General features: G+C 47.8%; 1 protein-coding gene and 1 long non-coding RNA gene across 7 annotated transcripts in view; one reads left to right on the top strand and one right to left on the bottom strand.

Annotated features, from left to right (window-relative positions):
* Positions 1–1,446: 1,446 nt before the first annotated feature.
* Ywhaz-ps1 (tyrosine 3-monooxygenase/tryptophan 5-monooxygenase activation protein, zeta, pseudogene 1) lies at positions 1,447–13,144 on the bottom strand. The gene is made up of 5 exons (XR_015632366.1): positions 12,340–13,144; positions 11,035–11,228; positions 3,878–3,907; positions 3,298–3,336; positions 1,447–2,426 (listed from the first exon to the last, which is right to left on the bottom strand). It is a non-coding gene; the product is annotated as a tyrosine 3-monooxygenase/tryptophan 5-monooxygenase activation protein, zeta, pseudogene 1 (long non-coding RNA).
* Positions 13,145–15,010: 1,866 nt separating this feature from the next.
* Ciita (class II, major histocompatibility complex, transactivator) overlaps positions 15,011–17,074 on the top strand; it is a 47,498-nt gene continuing 45,434 nt past the window's right edge. For 5 of the 6 annotated variants that reach the window (XR_015631125.1, XM_087574763.1, XM_087574767.1 and 2 more), the window contains exon 1: positions 15,030–15,375. Coding sequence is in view for 3 of the 6 variants with exons in the window: in XM_087574758.1 (XP_087430884.1) it covers positions 15,093–15,375 (283 nt within the window). In the remaining 3 variants the exon portion in view is untranslated. Of the gene's footprint in view, positions 15,376–17,074 lie in introns of all 6 variants that reach the window. The other variant, NM_053529.2, reaches the window with a different exon arrangement.

Here is a 17,074-nt window from a genome sequence, read left to right as displayed (position 1 = left end):
CAGGAAATTAGATATTCTGATGGCAGAGATCAAATGTGCCCCAAGGAACTGGACACCTTTAATCAGCGGGAAATAGTCTAACCATACGGCTACCTCCTTTCCCTCCGTCCTCTTTTCTCTCCTATCTAGTGTTAGGCATTGGCAGAGTGGGAAAGGAGTGGAGAAGGCTGGAAGAAAGAAGAACCCAAAGTACAAACGCAGGCTACCCCTCGGGGCCTGGGGCTCCGTGAGTTCTGTCTGAGTGTTTGCATCCCAGAGAGACGCTCTCAGGGCGGCCTGGAGGCAACCGTGTGAGTAGCAGATTCACACTTCAGTGGGAGAGAAGGGATTAGAATCTCAAGACTTTTCACCTTTCAGTGTGAGTGTGTCCAAACGTGTGGAGGCCAAAGATAAATTGGAGTATCGTTTATTCTTTAGCAGTCCTTTATGTTAAAAATAATTGTTACTTACTTGTCTTTCTCCCTCTGTCTCTCTCTGTCTCTCTATCTCTGCCCCTCTCTCCCCTCCCGTGTGTGTGTGTGTGTGTGTGTGTGTGTGTGTGTGTTGCCCTCGTAAGTGTGCAGACGTCAGGCTTTTCAGAAGTTGCTCCTTGCCTTCAACCATGTAGGTCCCACAGCAAACGCCTTTTCGTGTTGGCAGACCATCAAGGCCCAGGTGTCTTTCTGTCTCCCCCTCCTCAGTCAGTGACTATGTCACCATATCAGGCTTTTTCACAGGGGTCCTGGGGTTTGAACCTAGCTCCTTATGCTTGTCAGTTAAGTACTTTACTCACTGAGCCGTCTCACCAACCCTTGGCGGGGAGGTGCTGCAGGCCACGGTAAATGGCAGCAGTACTGAGACTTCTCAGGGTGGAACATGAGGATGTACCTGGAAGTTTGGAGAGGAACAGTTCTCAAATTTCCTAGTGCTGCAGCCCTTTAATACAGTTTCTCATGTGCTGGTGACCCTCAGCCATAATGGTCATCGCTACCTCATAACCGTGATGGAGATTTTATTTTTTTTAATCGAAAATAAAGTTATTTTCATGTGATATATTCTGGTCATGGTTTCTTCGCCCTTGTCTCCTCCCAGATCCTTTCCACCTCTCTACTCTTTTAACTCCACATCTTTCCCTCTTAAAAACGGGCAAATAAAAGAGACAGGCATACAAGGTTAAAGCAAGATGAACACACATAAACAAAAAATAAACTAAGAAAGAGCACAAGACATACAGACACAGGCACAGACACACAGAGACAGGCACATACAAACACACACAGACACCCACATAGACACACACACATGAACAGACGCAGACATATATCTGCATAGACATGCATGCTCATACACACACACACACACACACACACACACACACACACACACACTCAAAATCAGAAAACTAATACACAGGCAAAAGACCAGGAATGGGAAAAGTGCCCAAACAAAGAAATATGAGGCAAAAACTCTCCCACAATATTATTGTGTTTACTTGTGTTGACCATGTTCTCCTGGGCATGGGGCCTGCCCTTAATTGTGGTGTCCTTAGTACTCAGTAAGACACTCTTGGAGAAACTGACTTTTCCTTCGTAGCCATTGTTAGTTGGAGTTAGCTTTGGGTTAGGGATGAGAGCTTATGTTTTCTTCCCCCATCCCAGTACTGAGACCCATCTGGTTTGAACCTGCGCAGACCCTGTGCTGCTGCCACGGTCTGTGAGCTCAGACGTGCATCAGTCCTGTGGAGTGAGTCTGGGAGGCACCGTTGCCTTGGAGTCCTCCGTCCCCTCTGGCTTTTACCGTATTTCTACCTCCTCTGCATAGTTTTCTGAACCCTGAGGGGAGGGATTTGACTGAGACATACCGTTTAGGACTGAGTGTGCCAAGGTCTTTTACCCTCTGCACAATTTCCAGTCTTTGTGTCTCTGTATTAAGTCCCATCTACTAAAGAGGGAAGCTTCTCTGATGGTGGTTGGGCAAAGCACTGATCTACAGGCAGTGCGGAATGACATTAGGAATTGTTTTATTGCTTTGTTCCTTTAGCAGAACAGTAGTATTTAGTTTCCCCCTAGGTCGTGGCCTATCTAGCTTCATGTTCCTGGCCACCCAACCAGTGTGAGGCGTGGGCTCCACCTCATGCAGTGCCTTAAATCCGATCAGAGGGTGGTTGGTTACTCTCATGTTTGTGCCACCACGGTACCAGGGTATCACGCAGGAAGGTCACCATTGCGGATGAAAGGGTTTACTGCAGAGTTGGCGTTCACGTTTCTTCCTTGTTAGTGTGCCAGATACCTTACACGGGCACTGGTCATCAGGGGCGAAGGCTTTAGGTAGGCACCAGCCAGACTTTTCCATGTTCAGTGCGATGTGTGGGCAAGGGGGGTCTTCCCATTCGTTTATGGACGGCTGCCAGTAGCTGGAGTTGTTTGGAGGGTTCACTTGGAAGATTTCTAAGGATAAAAATGTGTTCGGGTCACTGCCCAATACTCCGGATGGTAACTTAATTGCTTTGAGGTGTGACTGCCGGATCCTACCAAATGAAAACACAGATGCGGTTCACTGGCGCAGGACACCCGTACTAGCTAACTCTCTCTGAAAGTCAAAATCAGCTAGAACTGGCCATCTTATTCCTGATCTGACCACCTCAATCCAGGCGTCCAGAGTATAAAGTCGGGGCAGGGGCCACTCAGCTGGGCCAACTTTCTTCCCAGTGTCCCCTTGAGGTTCCCTTTATAGTGACACACAAGTAATTAGCCCAGGCTGGCCGCAGGCCTTCGTGAAGCTTCCCAGAGCCCCTTCATGTGTAGACATCAGTCTACTTTAAGCTTTTGTATGTCCCCATGTCTGGGCCAAATGCTATCTCGTTGTAAGCAACATCTTTGTGCATCAAGGATGCTTAACAGCACCCTTTGCCTCACCGGCTGGAGCCGGCTCACTTTCGGTGGTGTTAACTGGAAATGTCTCCAGACAGTTTCTGTGTGTCCCCCCCCCGCCCCCCAGGACGCAGTCACCGTGACTGATCCACTACTCCAGTAGTACACTTGCCTAGAACGCACGGAACCCTGGCTTCTATCCCCAGTGTCACGTAAGCCAGGCGTGAGGAGTAGCCCCTGTAGTCCCAGCATTTGGGGACAAGCAAGACGATTGCTGTGAATTTGAGGCCAGCATAGGCTGCATGGTGAGTTCTAGGCTGGCTTGGGCTACAGTGTCTCAAAACAAAAAAGCAACAACAATAAAAAATTCCGCATCAGGAACTGAAGGATTGAGTAGATTTTCATGGTGTCGTGAATTTGAAGCCAGCTGTGCGTGATGAGAACCTACCTGCGTGATACGCAGTGACAGCCACATGTGCTCGCCACTCTGGAAACAAAGATGTCAGTAAGACTCTGATCCCCTCACCCCACAAACCCTGCAAAGGAGGACTTTCCCTGGCCTCTAAGCTGGGGCCTACAATCTGTTCCTTGCTGTGTAGCCACAGGACTCCCAACATGGTCTCTGCATTGCCTCCTCTTCTGTCCCCACTTGTCTGTGTCTTAAACCTCTCTCACTTTTAGAACGGCAGTCATTGGAGTTAGAGCCTAACAAGTTTCTGGGTGCTTAACTAAGTCTACACAGTTTAGTTGGGTGCAGTGACTATAGTCCCAGGACACTGGCTGCTGGGAGTTAAAATCTAGTTACATAGCAAGACCCCATCAATCATCAACCAATCAATCAATAACATAACAATTTGATTTCCCTGCCAATCACACTTGTTCCCCCCCAAAATCAAATTTCCAGGCTCTCTGTTCATTGGGAAAGCACTGCCAACACATAAAGCCAGTACCTAGCCGAGCTTCACAGATCTGCTCTGCTCAGATTTGGAGAAGCACATGAATGTGCTTATTTGGAAAGGAGAACTTACCCTGTGGTTTCTCCATCTTGGGAGGAAGTTCTGTGAAAAACAAAAAAAAAATTTTTCTTTGAAATACTTTTTCCCAAAATATTTTGGATACTTAGAATTACCCCCTATCTGATGTCCCAGTGGTGCCTGACATGGGAACACTGAGAGCTGAGTCAGCCTGAACCAACAGCTGGCCCTCGCCCGCTGGTCCTCCTCTGTGGGTCTGTAGATGACCATCAGAGTTGTTTGTCTTCAGTCTCTCCACACTTGGAAGCGCAGGTAAGCCCAAACTGAGTCCACTGAACGCACAATGCTTAGTTAGCTATGGGAAAGATTGGCCAGCAGGCTCCCAAGAGAGGCACAAAGAAAGATGAACGTGCCAGCCCCAGGCCCCGGAGCTGAATACACAGTGCGTCGTTGACTCTGGAGGAGCCAGTTCAGGGCCAGAAACAGATGTAAGGGACAAGGCAGGATAGTGGGCCTCACTAAGCCGTCACATTCCAGGTGCTCCAGGAGAGCATGCACCACGTGCAATCACCACCCTTTCCCTAAATGGTTTTCAACTCTAGAGCACTTACGCTTTAACCTATACATATCACGTCTTACTCCAGTAAAGTCAGAGCGGGGACAAAGGGAAGATGAGAAGTTCAAGACCAAGGTGGTGTCATTGCCTGGCCCACCCCCTCTTCTGAGGAATATATTTCTGCTGTTGTTGCTTGCCCTGACTGAACTCTTCACTGCTTATTTTACTGTTGTGTTTTTTCTGAAGTCTTCTCTTTCAGATGAGTAAGAGCCAAGATGCATCTGGGGTTACACTAGAGGAAGCTGAAGACTTCCCTGTCCTAGGACCTCCTTATGGTAGGAGGAAGGGGAGAAGGTCCTGGATTTGCAAGGGTGAATGCTGGGTTACATGGCTTGTTTTATTTTGAGACAGGGTCTCTCAGGATACAGCTACAGCCCAGGATAACCCCAGACTCACTAAGTTGACCTTGAATTTGTCATCCTCTTGCCCATTTCCATACTGCCGAATTACAGGCAGGAGCACCACACCCTGTTTAGCACAGGTACTCACATTGTGGCTTTTGCCTCTGCCTGCAGGGGGATCAGGAACAATGGATTTGTCATTAGAATTCTCAGTTCTCTCTGGGAAATGATTGGAAATGCCTGTGGCACACTGTGGGATAGCAAAGTAAAAATGCCCACAGGAACATACCTCCAGAAGCTGTGGTAGCTTAAGGGTCATTGTCACTGTGGGTGGGGCTGAGACCTCAGGACTCTGGACCCATTCATGAGACAAATGCCTTTGAAATAACCGACTTGAAATCCCTAAAGATGTAACTAGAAAGGAGGCGTGGGAAGGAAGTCGTTCCAAACTCCAAAGCAAGTTTCTGCTTGCTACAAACAGCTATGCAGATTGCTCCACCTTGGCCACGTGGCTGTGAATATAAGCAGCTCTGTACTTGGGAGAGGCTGAAGCGGAAGGATGGTGAGCTTGAGGCTAGCCTGCGGGGTGATACCCTGTCACAAAAAACAAACACCTTTGTCCTGTTCCCTGTCATCCTCATTGGTGAAAGTAGCTGTCACAGTAGCCTTGGAGACCATGAGGTTTTGAAGCCCATATCCTGTTTCTTTGGTAACCCTTGCTTTGCCTCCCTGTAGAGCTTAGCTGCCAGATAAGAGTGGAAACTGCGTGTCTTTGGTGAAAACCATTAAAACAAAGTTACTTCTGATCACAAGAACAGAATCTAAGTTCCACCTCCAGCCTGGATGGAGACCTGACTTGAGCTGCCCAAAACATCCTATAGTTGCCTCAGTCAGCTGGGGCTGTCTGTCGCCTACCTAGAAGCCCACCTGCCCCAGGAAGCCCGAGTATCTCCAAGACTGGAGAAAGGGAAGGGAAGGGAAGGCTAACCATCCCCTGATGAGATAATGAGTCTTCCTTCCCAGAAGTCCCTCCCTGGGGCAGCCACCAGCTTCCATCACACTGCGCTTCAGAGTACTAACGTTTCCTTTTCCTTCTTATCCTATCTGGATGCATGCCCCGTTAGCTACTTTTCTAACCCTGTGATAAGACAACATGCCCAAGGTAGTTTATAAGAACAAATATTTAAATGTATCACCATGATGGTGGAGCAAGGTCGTGGCAGCAGGGACAGCCGAGAGCTCACGGGTCACGCTGCACACAGGACTCAGAGAGCCCACGGGGAATGACAAGAGTCTTTTGAAACCTCAAAACCTGCCACTCCTCCAAGGCCACACCTCCCAGTCCTTCTCAAACCATCCAACCAACTGGGGACTGAGCATTCACACGTGTGAGTCTGTAGGGCTCGTTCTCACTCAAAATACCTCAGCTACTCACTGAAGCCTGGGTACACTGTCCCTAAAGCTCTGCACCTTCTCACACCCCCCTGAAACTCACCTCACTCCCTTGTCCTTCTGCCTCCATAGCTGGCTTCCCTTTCTCCTCCTCCCTATTCTGGGCCATTGCTGAGATGGACAGCTCTCTGCTCTGTCATTTTTCTCTCAAATGCTAACCAAGCTTTCCTCAGGCTTCCTTCCAAGTCTATTTCTAACTTGTTTTCTTATCGAGGCTAACAACCCAAGAAAGACAACCCCCATTTTCCCAGTAACAAAAACATGGGAAGATCTACTTGGGTTTGGAGGTGGGGCTCTGTTGATGGAATGCCTGAAACCCTAGCCCAGCTTTGAACCTGTAATCCTAACGTGTAGGAGGTGTTGACAGGAGGAGCTGTGGTTCAAGGTCATCCTCAGCTGCACAGTGATGTCAAGGCCAGTGTGGACGGACATGAGGAAATTTTTCACTCTATCGTAAGCTTACAATGTGTGTAATGTGGCACATAATTACCTCAGAGATCAGGCCCCAGAGGAGCATATCCTGTCCATGGGGGTGCATGAGGAGGTCTGCTTTTCTCAAACTTAGGGTTAGCTCTAGTGCTGTTGAAGAAACTCAAAGCAATAGAGTTGGCTTTAAAAAGAATTGGCTAACAGCTTTTCTTAGGAGTTACTGGACACACGAAGTAGAACCTAGCCAATGGGTCACTGCCTCCAAAGTACCCAGAGAGAAGTAGTCTGCTGGCCAGGCCTGTTAGAGATAAGCAAAGCTTGCATTGCTAGGTTCTCTAAGGTAAGTTTTGTTCTCTAAGCCTGACCAGACATTAGGCCCATCCCCAAAGAACACATCTCTAACAGCCAGCTCAAGGGACAGCACAAAGCCACAGCCACCTTTAAATTCTGTTCTACCTTTAAGTCCTAAGCCCTACCCCAGTGCCCAGCTCTTATCAGGAAGAGCCCGATGGGCAAGATGAACCTGGGTAACAACCAGTGCAGAAGAACAGCACCGGTGTGGTTAAAGTAATCATGTCAATGTGCAGTATATGTTTGCTGTGTCAATCTCCAACCTACCCAAGAGGCCAGACTTGCAGTCTCCTGTCTCAGTTAAATTTGTTCTAAGTGTAACCTGGGGTGAGAACCTAAAGAGATTTAAGACTGACAGCTTATGTGGGATTCATAAACCTATGGTGTATGTAAGTTAATAAAATCTTCTATGCAAAGCCATCTTCCTTGGACATTAGCCACAGCCTGCTGTTCCCCTCCCACCCCCCACATCTTTTTTTCTAATTAAGCCTTTGCTTTTCCTTAATTAACCTTTAAGTGTGCTGAGTTATCTCTCTCTAGGAAGGGCTATCTCTATGAGAGAAGGGGAAGGAAACCATTCTGGTTGTATCTGGAATTCACACTGCACATGTAGGCAAAGAAAACCTCATATGCGACATTTAAGGATGTCGCAGGTTGGAAGTAAGTACCCAAGGGTCCACTGAAGTGATATCAACTGCTCTCTGAAGTCTTGAAAACCAGAGACTGAGGCAGAAGGAAAGTTTAAGGTCAGCTTGGGTTTTATAATGAGATTGTCTCAAAAAAGTCTTTTTGGTCTCAAAGTGGTGACTGACACTTGTAATCCCAGCACTGGGGATATGGAGGCAGGAGGATTATTATAAGTTCAAAGTCAGACTGGCTTACCCCACCTCAAAAAAATAAAAAGAAAGAAAGAAAGACACAAAGAAAGAAAGGAGAAAAATGAACTTCAAATGAATTTAGTAGAGAGATATACCTGAGGATGACCTTGAACTCCTGATGCTCCTACCCCATTGCTGGATTATATAGAACTGAATCAAGTCCACAGCTTCACAAATGCTAGCAAATGCTCTACCAACCAAACCACAGCCCAGGGTGGTTCACTAACTAAAAATATGAAAGTCATGTTAAAATGTCTAGAAGAGTAGGTGTGACCACACACTCCTGAAACTGTGATGTGATATGATATGAATAATGTGATATGACATGACGTGGTGTGATATAATATGAAGTGATGTGATATGATATGACATGATGTGATACAATATGACATGGCACGATGCGGTGTGATATAATGTGGTATGATATGATAGGATATGACATAGCATGATATAGTGTGAAATGATGTGATGTGATATGACATGGTATGATATAATATGATGCAATGTGATATGACATGACATGGTGTGATATAATATATGATGTGATATGACATGACATGGTGTGATATAATATATGATGTGATATGACATGACATGGTGTGATATAATATATGATGTGATATGACATGACATGGTGTGATATAATATGTGATGTGATATGATGTGACATGACATGGTATGATATGAATAACATGATATGACATGACATGGTGTGATATAATATGATGTGATATGGTATGATATGACATGACATGTGATATGAAATGACATGTGAAGTTGCTCTCAGAGAATGACATTCATACACATTCAACACGTTTATCTCTCTAGATCAAGAAATAAAGGAACACCCCACGGGAAGGAAAACATGCCCTCTGGCCTGGAAACATTGACCTTCCCTTACTAAGGCCAAACTAGCTGCCTTGATTGTTTAATCAGGGCCTTATTAACATTCCTGAGCTGAGAGTCTCTGGGAGGTAGGTGTCAAGCGCCCTCACTGAGCTTCCTGGTTCGCCTTTATTTTTTGTCTTAGAGGCCACTTGTGCATGTTTCTGGTCTCCTGTATTCCCCCACCTCAAAGGACACACTTAGCTTGTTTGATTTGCCTCCAGTCGGAAGTCTTCAAAAGACTTCAGCTTTAGTTTTTGCTAACAACATACGTTCTGCATGGACGGGGATTTTGTCTTCTGTTTACGCGAACTTTCCTTCCTGCCCATGGCCAGCACATTTGAGTTGGACACTAAATAAATTAATAAATATCCCAATGCCTTCTATGTACTGAGTCTTGGGGACATGATGTGTGTGTGTGTGTGTGTGTGTGTGTGTGTGTGTGTGTGTATGTGTCTGTGTGTGTGTCTGTGTCTATGTGTATCTGTGTGATAGAGACAGAGGGTTTGTATATGTGTGTGGTGTATACAGGTATGTGTACCTGTACGGACACACGGAAGCTGTTTGGAACACAGGCGTCTGTCCTACTAGCATTCTCAACCTTACTCCTTTGAGACAGGGCCTCTCACTGAGCCTGGAACCAGGCTGGTGGCCAGCCCCAGTGACCCTCCTGTACCCACCCAGCAGCACTGGCTGTAGATATACACACCCACACCTCACTTTTTACATGGGTTCTGGGACTTGCACTCAAGTCCTCATGTGTGTCCAGCAAGCACTCTTATGACTGAGCTATCTTTCTGCCCCTGGTTGTTATTAAGCAAATCAACACCATTTCTCAGATGCAGATACTGAGGCCCAGAGGTGTTCAAAGCCAAACTTGTTCATGATTAACTCCATATTCATAAACAGAGTCCAGTGGCATAGACCTGTTATCCCACATCTTAGGAAGGCGGGTGGGTGGAAAGTTCAAGGCCTCCCTTGTTTGCAGAATGAATTCTAGACCAGTCTGGACTAGTAAGTGAAAGTCTGCCTCAAAACAGAAAGTAAACAGAGACTGGGGTTTGTGTGCTATGGTGGGGAAGGATGGGGAGTAGCTGCCTAACAGGTTCTATCTTCATTACCATAAGCAAGACAAGAAAGCAGACCAGGGTTAGGGCTCAGTTTTGCGGTCAAGGGCTTGTCTTGCAAGTGTGAGCGCCTGAGTTGGTTCTGCGGTATCAGTGTAAAGAGTCCCAGTGTGGGGGCACAGGTTTGACAGCCAGGGCTAGAGAGGTAGAGACAGGCAGATCCTTGAGGCTGAAACCCCCAGACCGGTGAGAACCAGAGTGGACAGGGGCTGGGGAAGACATTCAGACCTACACATACACAGACACACAGACACAGACACACACAGACACACACAGAGACACATACATAGACAGAGAGAGAGAGAGAGAGAGAGAGAGAGAGAGAGCCTCACAGATGATGTAGGAGTAAAGCCTATCTCTCTCCCTCATCATGGCTACTTTTTGGTGTGAGGAATTATACCACTGAAGTCCACTTACAGTAGTTTATAGCTGCAACAAGGCACCAGTGTGCTGTAGGATTATTCTGCTGACTGAAGAGTGTCTGAGAGAAGTCCATACTGCAGGCCGAGGGAAAACAGTTCCCTGGCTGTGGTATAAACGTACACCTTTGTATCATGTAAGAGCTTCCAGGAAGCAAATGCAAGTGTAGAACTGGGGTACCAGAGGCCCTCAAGTATGATGCCTCTAAAGGAAGACACTCAGGAGAGTGGGCAGGTCTGATAGAGGAAAGGAAGAAAGGAGGGGGCTTCTACAGGAAAAGCTCTCAGCTGGGCTGGCCACGCAGAGTGTCACACTGTTTAGTCAGGTCCAGATCTGTGTCATCGTACATCTCACTGCCCAAAGCAAGCTGAGTGCCCCTGCAGGAGGCTGGAGGCTGCCACAATGGTGGGTTCTCTCCAAGGGACCATTAAGCCACACCTCTGAGGCCATGTTTGGAAATGTGTGCATGTGTGTGTACTTGTTCCTGTGGGCACAGATGAAGGACACAGGTCAACTTCGGGTATCAGTCTTGGGGGGCCTTAGGGCATCAGAATTTTTACCTGGAGCTCACAGAGTTGGCTGGGTTAGCCAGCCAGCAAGCTCCAGAGATCTGTCTCTCTCTACCCCAACAGTGCTGTGATCTAAAGTCATTATACCAAGATTTTGTTTGTTTTAGCATAAATTCTGAGAGTCCAGCTCAGGCCCCCATTACCTGAAAAGCAAACATTTGCTAAGGAGCCATCTTCCCGGCCCCACACAGCCTTGATGTTTCATAAAGGACTTGAAGTCTAGCAGGCTTTGGCATCCATGCTCCATATGAATCCCAGCACTTGTGGGCTGTGTGGGCTTTTGTAGGTTACTTGACGTCTCTGAGCTTCAGGTTCCTGTAACGCCCAGGTTGCTTTCCTATGTTTTTTTGTAGAGAAAATGGATCAGCAAGCTCTGTGTCTCCAGACTTGAAAATCTCTCTCTCTCTCTCTCTCTCTCTCTCTCTCTCGCGCGCGCGCGCGCGCGCGCGCGCGCGCACACATTCTTTCACCACACACACTCACATATGCACTCACACACAATTACATACACAGTCTCACATGCACACTTGGCACACACTCTCACACACACCCAAATACACATATTCTCTCTCAGACACACTCGCACACACTCAATGCACACTCACAATACATTCTCTCACACACACTCACGTACACTCACACACACAATCACACTCTCATACGCACACTTGCACATAGTCACACTCACATATACAGCCACACACCCATGCATACTCTTATACATTCTCTCTCACACACTTGCATATATACTCACAACTCACTCATACACTCATACACACTCTCACTGTCACACGCACATGTGCACACACACATACTCTCGCACACTCACATACACATACTCACACTCATGTGGTAACAAGTGGCCCCCATACACCCATGTGTAGGGGGTCTAGAGGATACACACTGATACTTTATAACTTTGAGTCTTGTCTATCTTATATCACAGTGAGCATAGGACTACAAGATCCCTGCCATACTAAAGGTTGCCTCATAGAGGAATGTGGGGCTAGAAGCCACTGGAAGGCTTGCGGTGGGGTCAGTGTTGTCCATGATGGAGTTTGGAGCTAGGGAGGCCATGACCATCAAGAAGGCAGAAGGTGGTGGGGCAGATGACAGAGGGGGACATATTTTCTGGGGGGGAGAAAATATGGAGCCCAGAGGATGAGATCAGTGGCTTAGGGTGCAGATGGTGGAAGGGGCATGGGGTGATGGGCTAACAATGGCAGTGGAAGAGCAGCAGATGGTGGTGATGGAGATGGAGGGGAGGAAGGCAGAGGAAGGCAGAAGAAGGGGAAGTGGTCATGGCCATGGCATAGCGGTGAGGGAGATGGTGATGGTGACAATTACTGTGTGGCTGTGGAGATGGTGATGATGGTGGAAAGGAGGGGAATGGAGTGGTAAGATTGACTGATGCCCGTCGGAGTTCTGTCTCCCGATACCACACTTGCCTTTGCACGTGATCACAGGTCATGTATCTTTCTGGTCACTGCCAGTCCGTTCCTGCTCACTCTTCCTGTATCTCTTCAGTCACAAGGCAACGGTGCATCCCATGTGCTGTCGGGGGAAAGCAGAGGCAGCAGCACATATCCCTAGAGGGTGGCCAAGGTGACTCAGGCAGAGACGTAGCCAGGTATGGCCTGTGGGCAGGCATGCAGCAACCACAGGGACTTGCCCAGCCATCCCTGTAGACCTGGAGAGTTGGCTTCCTGGCCACTAAGAAGGAAACAGCCACCCTGGAGAAGGCTAAGTTCCTGTCCTTCTCCTTTACAAACCCAGGGCTGGCCCTTCCTTGGGTCTCTAGACCAGGTTCTGTGACTACAAGCTTCCGTGCAGGGTCTCGATGAATGTTATCCTTGAGTCACTGTAGGGATGACAGGTCCACAGAAGGAAACTCTCCAATCCCCTGATCTTCTCTCTGGGGGACTCATCTGGGCTTTTCATCATCTTCGAGCTCCAAGCTACAGCAGGAGGTAAAGGTGGACAGCCGACTCTCATTGGGCAGGTAGGTGACCTCAAAGACAGCCCTAGACCAGAAAGCTACAGCATGAGTGTGTGGTGGCCACATTGTCTGCACTGGAGTATCCCATCAGCATCACTTGATTCCCTAAGTCACTAAGCTCCTGCTCCCTAAGTCTCCCACAATTCTATCGATCAAGATCCAGGTCTCATTTTATGACAAAATCATGACTCTACAACAGTGTTTCTCCAGGCAGAGTTCTGGTGCTACCCTACTGCTAGTCAGATGACTGGGGTAAGAAGGAAGCACTCAAGGGCCTTAAATAGCCAAACAAGAAAGAGAGCCAGCCCCCTTTCCAACCACCACCGCCGCCACCACCACCACCAGCATCATCACCACCTCCACCACCACCAGCAGCAGCAGCAGCAGCACCAGCATCCGCACCAGCACCGCCACCATTTTGGGTTTCACAGTGTAGAAAGATAATTTTAAACAAATATTTATATTTTTATGTGTATGTGTGTATCTGTGGGTTTGTGCACATGAATGCAGGTGTCTGTAGAGGTCATAAGAAAACGTCAGGTCCCCAGAAGCTAGAATCACAGACATGTCCAGTGTGAACGCTGAGATCCAAGCTCAGGTCCTCCGTAAGAGCAGTGCACACTGTTAACTGCTGGGCCATCTCTCCAAGCCCTGGAAAGCTGTTTTTATAAACCAGGACAGATATCAGCAATGTCACGTGACTCAGCCAACCAGTACAGCTTTAGACATGTAAGAAGCCATGGGCAGTCATATAACTAGTCCTACAGTCTCAACTCAGCAGACGAAGTGAGCATGCACATTCCGTCCCATCCCAGGCCATTCACTGCACGAGGATCTTCTCGTGGAGTGTGCTATTCTATGTGCAGCTGTGAAAACCTTCCCCTCATCTGTGCACTTCGACAGGTTGGCTGTTATGGGTCTGCATTTGTTGCCTTTTTGTTGCAATCATAAAACACTTGACAAAAGCAATTTAAGGAAGGATGGGTCTCTTTTGGCTCAGAGTTTGAGGATACAGTCTGTCATGGTGGGAAAGGCGTGTCGGTGGGGGCTGGAGACAGCAGTTCCCATTGTATCCTGGGAAGAGGGAGAGGATGGAAAGAGGAGGCAGAGGAGGGGAGGGGGAGGGAGTGGATGGGAAGAGGAGGCAGAGAAGGAGGAGAGGGAGGGGAGGGAGGGAGGGAGAGAGAGAGAGAGAGAGAGAGAGAGAGAGAGAGAGAGAGAGGAGTGAGACTGGTGTTCAGCTACCCTTTCTTATTTATTCAGTACAGGTTCTGGCCCGTAGGAAGGGGCCATCCACATTCGGCATGGATCTTCCTGCCGCAGTTACTCCTCTCTGGAAGCCTTTTGACTGAGTTTCTGGAATGCCACTCTGCAATATACACATGGATCTGCCAATGTCTGAGAAGTTTATCTGCAAAATTCGGGGCCACTCATGTTCCATTCCCTATGTCCACTCTACCAGGCACTTTTTTGTAAGACAGTGTCCCAGGCTGAATGTGAGTTCAGCGGGTAGCTGAGGCTAGACTTGATTAGCCCATGTCCTTCTCCCCACTACTGGGATTAAGATGTGGCTCCAGCTTATATTTTTGTGTTCCATTTATTCAAAGCTTCAAAGCAATGAAATCCCCACCCTTTTTAAAATATTATTCTTTTGAGGCAGACACCTGTGTAGCTCAGGGTAAGCTTGAAGTCAACTGGGTAGCCAAAGATGACCTTGAATTCCCGATCTTCCTGTCTCTACCTCCGGAGTGTTGGAACTATGGGCTTGTACCACCACACCCAGTGTATGTGGCATTGGGGATTGAACCCAAGGCATTGTAGATGCAAAACCATCACTTCCCCAAGTGAGCTACAGTTTGCCTTTTTATTTTTATTTTTTTTTTTACAGAGAAACTAATCTGTAATAATCTGCCCATCTGTATTAGTCTTTTCCCACCATTCAGGAGCCTTCTTCTCTATCTATAAAAAAATAAAATAAAATTTTAAAGCAGAGAGGAAATCAGACATTCCCTTACTCTTATTGCTGTGCGAGTCACCCTGAAGCCATTTCCGCTCCTCAGGCACCCTGGCTTGCACACGAATGAGGAAACATTCCTAAGAAGGAAAAGGCTACACGAACAGCAGAGGTTCCTGGGTCTCACTTCATGTTTTGGATTCTGCGAGACTGGATGAGAGGCGGCTGGCCTGCCTCAGAGCACTGCCATGAACCACTTCCAGGCCATCCTGGCCCAGGTGCAGACACTGCTGTCCAGTCAGCAGCCCAGGCAGGTGCGGGCCCTCCTGGATGGCTTGCTGGAAGAAGAGCTGCTCTCACGGGAATACCATTGTGCCCTGCTTCATGAGCCTGATGGTGAGGCTCTGGCCCGGAAGATTTCCCTCACCTTGCTGGAGAAAGGGGACCTGGACTTGGCGTTTGTGAGCTGGGTTTGCAACAGGCTGCAGGTCCCTGAGGTAGAGAGGGGCCCCAACTGCAGGGACCATGGAGGTAAGCTGGCATCCCTTTGAGTCAAGCAGTGATGTGTGAGCAGCCCTAAGGTGTCCTCTCTCTGAAAGGAAAATCTGTGTAAAGGATACAGGGTGAGTTTTTGGAAAACTTAGGTGGCTGGGTGCTGCACGCATATAGCATGCTTCCCACACTGATCAGAGCATCCTCAGGGCATCCTTAGACAACCTGCTTAGTCCATGCCTAAAGTCCATCAAAATGGACTCCAAGGTGGACAGGGGAACTTCTGCTTCCAACAGAAACACTGTCTACTGGAAATCCAGGAAGAGATACAATTAGTCACTTCGTGTCAAAAATAGAGAAACTGTATCTGGGAACGTAGCACAGTTGGGATGTGCTTGTCTTGGATCACAGAGTGCTGGGTTTGATCTCAGCGTTGCTGAAATGGGAAGTGGTAGTTCAAATTCATAATCTCAGGACTTGGGGATGGAATCTGAGAATTACAAATTCAAGCTCATCCTTGACTGTATAGTGAGAACAGCCAGGGATACATGAAAGAAACCCTGTAAGGAAAAAAAATGTAGAGAAAGGAGGACTCATGGCAATGAGGGGCTAAAGAGCTGGAGATCAGAGGGCAGAGCGCGCGCGCGCGCACGCTCGAGTGTGTGTGTGTGTGTGAGAGAGAGGAGTGTGCAACTCTGTGTGTGAGTGTGTGTGAGAGAGTGTGTGTGAGAGACAAAGAGGAGTGTGCAATTCTGTGTGTGTGAGAGAGAGGAGTGTGCAATTCTGTGTGTGTGAGAGAGTATGAGAGAGAGAGGAGTGTGCAATTCTGTGTGTGAGTGTGTGTGTATGTGTATATGTGTGTGTGAGAGAGAGAGGAGTGTGCAACTCTGTGTGTGAGTATGTGTGTATGTATGTGTGTATGTGTGTGTGAGTGTGTGTGTGTGAGAGAGTGTGTGTGAGAGAGAGAAGAGTGCGCAATTCTGTGTGTGAGTGTGTGTGTGTATGTGTATATGTGTGTATGTGTGTGTGTGTGAGAGAGAGAGAGAGGGAGAGAGAGAGAGGAGTGTGCAACTCTGTGTGTGAGTGTGTGTGTATGTATGTGTGAGTGTGTGTGTTTGAGAGTGTGTGTGTGAGAGTATGTGTGTGTGTGTGAGAGAGAGAGAGAGAGAAAGAGAGAGAGAGAGAGAGAGAGAGAGAGAGAGAGAGAGAGAGAGAGACCAACAAAAAACCAGACATGCCAGGATAGAGGAAAAAAACCAGAGATGCCAGGTGAACCAAGAGGAAAGGAGAGAAGAAATATAAGAACCAGAAGGCAAAAGAATGAAAACAGACAGAAACAGACAGAGACAGAGACAGAGACAGAAACAGAAACAGAGACGTGGAGAAATAGACCCAGGCCCCAAGGCAAAAGAATGAGTGTCTTAATTTTTTATTGCATTTATTTCTTTGTGAGGGAGTTATAGCGTATGTGTGGAGGGACAACTTGGAGTTGGTTCTCCTTTCATGTGGGTTCCAGGTTTGAACACAGGTGGTCAGCAGCTTTACCCACTGGGTCACCTCACCTGTCCTGGTGTCTTGGTTTGAAGGGTACTACTGTTAACAATCGAATATGTTGTCTTGTTCACTCCCCTGAGTGCTGAGTATGGAAGCCAGGGCTTTGTGTGTGCCAAGCACGTGCTCACTGCTGAGCCTCCATCCCGGCCTGCTGTTTCTCAAGTCAGGAGAAAAGTCAGTGCTG

This window comes from Rattus norvegicus, chromosome 10 (assembly GCF_021556685.1).
Source record: "Rattus norvegicus strain SHRSP/BbbUtx chromosome 10, alternate assembly SHRSP_T2T, whole genome shotgun sequence".
NCBI classification, from domain to species: Eukaryota; Metazoa; Chordata; class Mammalia; order Rodentia; family Muridae; genus Rattus; species Rattus norvegicus.
This window is presented reverse-complemented; position numbering and strand designations above follow the sequence as displayed.